Source organism: Suricata suricatta, chromosome 12, assembly GCF_006229205.1.
Source record: "Suricata suricatta isolate VVHF042 chromosome 12, meerkat_22Aug2017_6uvM2_HiC, whole genome shotgun sequence".
Classification (NCBI taxonomy): domain Eukaryota; kingdom Metazoa; phylum Chordata; class Mammalia; order Carnivora; family Herpestidae; genus Suricata; species Suricata suricatta.
In genome coordinates, this window is record NC_043711.1 from 81,851,124 (window position 1) to 81,859,494 (window position 8,371).

Consider the following 8,371-nt stretch of genomic DNA (forward strand, 5'->3'; position numbering starts at 1 on the left):
TTGGAATTAAAATAAAAACATAAAATAATATTAAAACAAATGAAAGAAAAATAAATAAAATCATAATATAAAACAAAATCAGAAAACAAAAACAAAAACCCTAAGGACAAAGAATGAACTGATAGGCTAAAAGGACAAAAAGTCCATAAGGAAATCCTCAGGTAAAATATGAGAATAAAGCATGGAGATGGGCAGCCAAGTCAGTTCATTAAACCAAAATATTAGAAAGATCTAGAGCAGTTTTTCCCAAATAGTTCTCTCCATATTCCCCTCCTTCAGTCTCTAACGCCTAAGGTCCGGGGTACAAAATCAGAGGGGTTAGCAGTGTCCACAGCAGAAACTGGGTTGAGAAACAACACAGAACAGACTATCGGGAAAATCTCAGAAACACTAACCAAGACAAAAGTGAAGTCAAAGAAGAGAGACAAAGGGACCATTTTACTTTCGGTAAATTTAATGACTGTAAGAACTGTTCACATGACAGCAAAGACACACATTTTCCATCTGACATGAAGTCGCTTCCCCACTTGCAGCTTGTCTCCAGAGCGTCATTACCTCTCTCATTAGCGACCAGTCCTATCTCCCTTCGTGTCCGGAAGGGCAGCCCATGGCAACTCTAAGGCCATCCACTAAGGGCAGCAGCATGCTGCGGAGTCCTTCAGGGTGGTCCTGCAGAGAACATGTCCTTTAAGTGTCTGAGAGCTGGCGGACGTAATCTGAAAGAAAACCAGTCAGAAGAAGACAAAGTAAGCAGGACCGCACTTGAAGGACTTAATGTGGAGTCTCCGGAGGAGACGCCGCCAACAGAGATCTAACAGAGGTGGTATCAGGCCAGCAGAGACATGACTCCCTTGTGCCCCCCATCCTGGAAGGAAGAGATATCTAACATCTAAGGCAATGGGAATAGGTATCATTTAAGAAGTCTAAAACAGTTCCGTTCCAAACTGCTACTTCTCCCTTTTCTCTTAAGAGATGGCTCTTCTCCAGCACCAACCATAAGTTTCTGGTGTGGGCTGCCCATCACAGACCCTGCTCTCCTAGCCCCAGAGATAAGTTTTGATCCAGGCTTACCAGTCAAACTCTTAAGATATTTATGGTCCAAATTTGGTGAGAAGAGCTGTTTTTCCTCCCTAATGGGGAGCTAAAAGCATGTGGCCCTAAAGGAGACTTCAAGAGAAGACTAAAAACAAATATGTAAACAAAGACGACATCAGGCACTGAAAAGTGTTATGAAGATAAAATGGGCTAATGTGATAATGACAAGAGCAAGGCAGAGGGAACCTGCTCTAGCTTCCCTTAGGAGAAGGCCTCTCAAGGAGATGACATTTCAGAGAGAAACTGAGCAGTCATGTAAAAATCAAGAGCCTCCCAAGCAACACAACATGTGCAAAGTCTCTCACTAGAACTTGGTCTGAAGGGCAAAAAAGGACACCAAGGCTGGAGGAGAGGAGTAAAAAGAGTGGAGGGGACATGAGGTTAGAAAGGTGGGTGGAACAGATGGTATAAGGCCTTAGACACTGTGCATTTCATGCTGGCTCCAATGAGAAGCCACTAGAGGGCTTACACTGAGGGATAAGTGATCTGATTTAGAAAGACCACTGTGACTACTGTGGTGCAGACAGACTAGAGGAGAGCAAGAATGGGAGTGGGCGGGGCACCTGAGTGGCTCAGTGAGTTGAACATCCGACTTTGGCTCAGGTCATGGTCTCAAGGTTTGTGAGTTAGAGTCCCACATCGGGCTCTGTGTTGACAGCTCAGAGCCTGGAGCCTGCTTCAGGATCTGTGTCTCCCTCTCTCTCTGACCCTCCCTCACTCAGGTTCTCTTTCTTTCTTTCATTCTTTCTCTCTCTCTCTCTCTCTCTCTCTCTCTCTCTCTCTCTCTCTCTCCCTCCTTCCCTCCCTCCCTCCCTCCCTCAAAAAAAAAAATGGAAGTGGGGAATCTTAAAGCCTTAGGAATTCTCATGCACTGCTGGTGGGAGTGCAGTAAGGTACTAGTTCTGTTATACACACCCTATGACCCAGCAATTCTAAGCCATATACCCAACTGAAATGAATACCTATGTGCACTAAAACACACGTACAGAAATATTCATGGCAATTTGATTCATAACAGCTCTAATATGGAAACAACCAAAATGGCTATCAACAGTAAAATGCATAGACAACTTGTGGGTACATTCACATAACATAGATACAGATAATCACAAATGCACTGCACAACATAAGACTGAGGAAAAGAAGACGAGCACCAAAAATACATGTTTTATGACTCAATTTTATAACAAAAATAGGCAAACTGAACAATGGTATCAGAGATTAGGATGCAGGGAAGAGAAGTAACTAGTAGGAACAGAAAGGTCCCTAAGGTTCTGAAAATATTCTATTTCTGATTTGGTGGTAGTTACATGGGTAGGGTCACTTTGTGATAATTCATCAAGTAGTACACTTATAATACGGGCAATTTTCTACATTTATGACATGCTTCAATAAAATAATTCCTCTTTAAAATACAGAAGCAGGGGCGCATGGGTGGCTCAGTCAGTTAAGCGTCCAGCTTCGGCTCAGGTCATGATCTCACGGTTTGTGGGTTCAAATCCCACATTGGGCTTTGTGCTGACAGCTAGCTCAGAGCCTGGAGCCTGCTTCAGATTGTGTCTCCTTCTCTCTCTGACCCTCCCCTGTTCATGCTCTGTCTCTCAAAAATAAATAAACATTAAAGAAAAAAAATTTTTTTAATAAAAAAAAATACAGAAGCAAAAAATCATGAGAAGCCCGCTGAAATCTCCCAGCCTAGAAATGACGGTGGCTTGGAGATGGAAAGAAATGGGCAGGTTTGAAATATATTCCATAAGTGAGCTGAACCAGATGTACAGAAAAGTGAGTATCTAGGACAAGTCCTATATTTTTGGCTTGAGCAACTGAGTGTGCCATTTCCTGGGATGGGGAAGGCTTGAAAAGAAAAAATTGCAGTAAAGAATTCATTCTGTTTTGGCCACATTAAGTTTAAGATGCAAGAGAGAAAGGATATGCATGCAAATCTCTTGAGGATGAGAAGGGACGGGGCAGGGTAACAGAACACGGAGATATTTTCTACACAGCCCCATATAAGCAGACAGCATGTACAGGTAGGGATGTGAGTGGGCTGCTAGAAATAACAATGAGACCATAAGATTTTCCATCTGATTGTATCTCTTTTCTCTATGAAATACAAGGCAAAGACAACAGCGGAGAATAGGATTTGGATAGGTGAGTAAAGATTTAAGGAGAGGGACGCCTGGGTGGCTCAGGTGGTTATGTGTCTGACTCTTGGCTTTGGCTCGGGTCAGGATCTCATGGTTTGTGAGTTCAAGCCTCACATCAGGCTCTGCACTGACAGTGTGAAGCCTGCAGGAGATTCTAGGAGATTCTCTCTCTCTCTCTCCCTTTCTCTCTGCCCATCCTTGCCTGCACTCTCTCAAAATAAATAAGGTTAAAAAAAAAGATTTAAGGAGAAAGAGTAGGAAAGTCAATTTACTAGAGAAATATCACAGGATCAAGATTTCAAGGCCATGCCGAGTGCTCATGTGAATTTTACGGTCATCAATCTGAACTGAACACAGTTGGGTTCATGTGGCAGAGATGGTTACTTGCATCCCCAACCTGTCTCCTCTTCTTCCTCAGTAACAGAACTCACAGTTTTTCGTTGGGCATCCAATCATTTGGAACGAAGACCACACTTACCAGCTTCTTTGCAACCTGGTGTGATATGTTACAGTGTGTGGAATTCCTGCAAATTGCCCTGAAAGGAAAGGGGCATGCCTTTCTCCCTCTTCTTCCTCCTTCCCACTAGTGAGAACATGAACATGGTGGCTGAAGCAACAGTCAGGATCAGGGGGTAATCTTAAGAATGGAGACCACACACAGCAGGACAAAAGATAGGAGCCTGGACCCCTGATGACCGTGAAGCCACCACCATCACCTGGACCTTCCCTATCCAGATTTTTAAGTAAGCGAGAACTACCATATGTAAGCCACTGTATGTCAAGTTTTCAGTCATCATCGGTGGACTTAATCTACATAATACAGATTATCTGTGTGCTTTTCCCTAGCACTGTTCAGCAGCTAGGGTGTGCACAGAGAATCGGCAGATAACCACTTTTGCCAGGACTGGGGTTTAGCCAAACAAGCACCAGAGCAAAAAGGAAGAAAAGAACGTGAAATTTGGGGCACCTGGCTGGCTCATCCATGGAGCATCCAACTCTTGATCTTGGGGTTATGGATTCGAGACCCATGTTGGGTACAAAGATTACTTTAAAAAAACAAAAAAACAAACTTAAATAAAGTAAAATTTATGAAAGTGGTCCTGGTGTAGCCCACATGAAGAGGAATGAGAACAGCAGAGAGGAGCAACAGAGTGAGCCGACAGACCCCCTCCCCGGTTCCAAAGCTCCTCCTCCATCTTGGTCCTTCCACTAAACCTTACCTGCGGGGTTTATGTCACTTAGGAACAAAAAAGGAGTACACCAAGGAACACAGGATCACCTTTCTACCTTTCTTGACAGATGGAATTTTTCCATTATAGAAAAGAATGTCACACTAACAATACAACCCAGCCTACCAACCTCATCCCCTTTTTCAAGTAACCCTTAGCTACTCTGAAAAGAATTAGGAGGTGTGGGAAAACATCTTAAAACCAAAGAAGCAAACATTCAAAAAACAGAGAATTAAGCCAACAAGACCATGCCCCCCACCCACTGCCACCCCTCAAAAAGAAAGAACAAATGGAGAAGCCTATGAAGTATTACACCCAAATCAATCACACTGCTCCCTAGAAGAAATTATTCCACTTAGAAAGTTCTTAAAGACAAAGCCCAGTCAAAACAAGAGCCAGAAGGGAGTAGGATCAAAAAGTCCCCAACCAGTAGGGGCGCCTTGGTGGCTCCATTGGTTAAGTGACCGACTTTGGCACAGGTCATGATCTCATGGTTCATGAGTTCAAGCCCCGCGTCAGGCTATGTGCTGACAGCTCAGAGCCTGGAGTCTGCTTCAGATTCTGTGTCTCCCTCTCTCCCTGCCCCTCCACTATTCATGCTCTGTCTCTCTCTCTCTCTCTCTCAAAAATAAACATCAAAAAAAAAAAAGTCCCCAACCAGCAAATTGACTGTTTTAAGTTTTTATCAGATGGACAGAGTATCTCAGCAGTGGTAAAATATCCAGGCCAGTCCAAAGAAGTTACATGTCTTCTTCAACTGCAAGCCATGGACCATAGCCCCATGACAAGACAGATGTGACAGTAAGGGCAAAGACAGAAAGTAGAGGGTGAGGCATAAAGGAATAAGGCAAAGGACATAACCACCCTCTTGCTGCCTCTCTCTCCTGCAGATTCTTCAGACCTCGGTGTGGGAGAAGCAGTTTTGCTCCTGCCTGCCTCATCAGTATGTGTCCTGCCAGCCTCTGGTGTGGGGGAAAGTGGAATGAAGACCAGAAGTAAAGAAAGATGGCAATAACAGACCTGTAGGGTGAGAAGACAAGGAGGAAGGAAGAAAGTGCAGGAAGGAGGGAAGAAAGGGGGAAAAGAAAGAAGAGGAAATCCCACAGCCATTCATCTTGATCTGCTGGTCTAGGAGAAGTGAGGGGAACCTAGGGCATCAGAGACCTCACAGGGCATGCTCATCTCTCACAGAGAGACAGTCAACTCACTCGGAATCACTTACACTTCCTAGCCTTTCTGCAGGCTTTATGCTACCGTGTGCTCCAATCTCACCAAATTCCCTTCTATGACAGAAGAAAGGAGAAGAAAAACAAGAAGGCATTAGTTAGGAGCAGTTTAAAATTGAACTTGAGGTGCCTTTTCATTATCCAGGCTGAGAAAAGATTTTTATCTTACTAAAGAATTTTTCCTAGGAGTGGCTGCATGGCTCAGTTAGGTATCTGACTTTGGCTCAGGTCATGATCTCACAGTTCATGAGTTCAAGCCCCATATCAGGTGAACTTGAACCCCGTTTTAGGTGAACACAAGCCCCACTTTGGGTTAGCACAAGCCCTACTTCAAGTGAGCCCTGCTTCCTTCTCTCTCTCTCTCGTTCTCTCTCTGCCCCTTGCTCACTTGTACCCTCTCGCAAAAAAAAAAAAAAAAGAGGGGGGAATTTCTCCTGAAAGAAATTTCATTCCCCCAACATTATCCAACTCAACATCCATTTCACAATGCAAGCCAAAACCCCAAAAGGACACCTTACCTTTACCAGCACGTAGTCCCCAGGCTGAGCTCTAACCCTGACCTCAGAGTTATGAACATCCTCCATCTCTACATCAGGGAAGATCACTTTAAGGTTTCCATCATTCCGGCCACACAGGTCAGTGGCAGAGCGTTTACTGTGCTGCAGAAAGAACAGAAGAGAGTTTACGAATCTGTCAGTCATCAGTTCTGGGAGGGCAGTAAGTGTGCCTTCTTTGTCTCAGATCCCTAAGGGTCTTACTCATACAGCATTCCTTAATCAAGGAATCACTTAAGACTACAAAGGAGCACCTGGCTGGTTCAGTTGGTGGAGCATGTAACTCCTGATTTCGGGGTTGTGAGTTCGAACCCTATGCTGAATGCAGAGATTATTAAAATGAAATGAGATGAGATGAGATGAAATGAAATAAATTAAAATGAAATAAATTAAAATAAAATAAAATACTGCATGTTTACTGCTGCTTCAGCAACAAGGACACATGCATGGCACACTAAGAGAAACTATAAATTTTGCTAACTATATGTTAATAAATGATTCAATCAGTCTTTGAATGCAGATTTACTTTCCTTAGGAATGGACTTCCAATAGTCCTAAAAGCAAGGACACGTGGGTGATACACTTAACAAACTGACTTTCACTTTATCTAGTCTCATAGTAATTACTCAGGAATGTTCTCAGGTTGTTTGGCCTGGGTTACTCACCCTCAATGAACAGGCAGACATGAAGCCAGAGTCCCCATCTCAAAATACAGAAGACATGGTCAGGAGAATAATAAAACCAGTGTGATGGTATTAACTTCCAGAATATATACAAGCTTTTCTCTTTCGACCATGAAGTGACAAGAATCAAATTTATCCTCTGGCCTTAACCAGAAACTGTACAAAATACATGAAATCACTATTTTCAGATACTGAACAACAGACTATGCAAGACTGTGAAGCTGAGAAAAGGAAAACAAATGAGGTGAGTCCTCCAGAGCCCTTTGCCAGAAGGCCTGTGTCAGACCAGGGCAGGGCCAAGTGGGGAGGAAGATGCTGAGACACAGCACAGTGATTCTCTCTCTGGATTTAGGAAAAAGAGATCAGAGTTCAGGGAGCCTGCAGTAGGTAGAAACTGTAGAGCAAGTTCTAGAGAAGAGGGAGCTAAGCACATAAAGAACTACAGAAATATGCATAGGGATCCCTTGACTCTTTGCTGAATACTAACACATGTTTATGGAGTGAAACTCCACGAAGTCAGACAAAGAGAGTAACTGGACATTGTCAGCAGATGGGTCTCCAGAGCCTGTGCAGGGCTGGGAGTCACAATTTCTCACTGGACAGTCCTCACTGATTCCTTGGGACATGCAGCGCTAACTCCAGAAAAGCCATACCTTAGTAACGCGGCTAAACTATCCCTGGGATAAAAACGCTATTCTAACCAAACTTGAAATCGAGGCTTGACAGGATCAAACAGAACTGCAAGTAATTTAACCCACCTAGCAGAACAAAGCCCAGCACAAAATCCATATTTCAAAAATTAATATCACAATGTCAAATGTGCCATCTAAAATCACTAGATATACCCAGAAGCAAAAAATGTGACCTATAGTCAGGAGAAAAGTTTTATCAATAGAAACAGACCAAGAAATGATAGCAATGATGGAATTACCACATAAATAATAAAGCAGTGTTTATGATTAAATTCAAAGGAAACTAAGTTTCAAAGGAAAACAAGAATACAGAAGTAGAAGATATTTAAAAAGAACTAAATGTATCTTATACAGATGAAAAATACAATATCTAAAATTAAAACTTCAATACGTAATAGCAGATTACCCAATGCCCAAGGAAAAATTAGTGTACCTGAAGACAGAGCCAAAGAAACTATCCAAATGAAGCACAGAGATATAAAAAGCAGGAAAAAAAAAATGAACAACCTCAATGACCTACAGAAAACATTTTTATAAGTGGTTGGACATATATGTAACTGGAGTCACGGGAGGAGGGGAGAAACAGTGGAGGTGGGTGGCAGGAAGCAGAGTACAGAAAAAGTATCTAAAAGGGCGCCTGGGTGACTCAGTTGGTTAAGCATTCAACCCCGGGTTTCGACTCACGTCATGATCTCATGGTTTATAGGATGGAGCCCCACCTGCTCCCTCTCTCTCTACTCCTCCC

The 8,371-nt window shown here is 43.1% G+C and overlaps 1 protein-coding gene across 3 annotated transcripts in view; it reads right to left on the minus strand.

Annotated features, from left to right (window-relative positions):
• Window positions 1-431: 431 nt before the first annotated feature.
• CDK5RAP1 (CDK5 regulatory subunit associated protein 1) overlaps window positions 432-8,371 on the minus strand; it is a 36,861-nt gene continuing 28,921 nt past the window's right edge. For all 3 annotated transcript variants that reach the window (XM_029918029.1, XM_029918027.1, XM_029918028.1), the window contains 2 exons: window positions 6,216-6,356; window positions 432-716 (listed from right to left, as the gene is read on the minus strand). In XM_029918029.1, coding sequence (XP_029773889.1) covers window positions 630-716; window positions 6,216-6,356 — 228 coding nt within the window. In that variant the 3' untranslated portion in view covers window positions 432-629. The remainder of the gene's footprint in view (window positions 717-6,215; window positions 6,357-8,371) is intronic.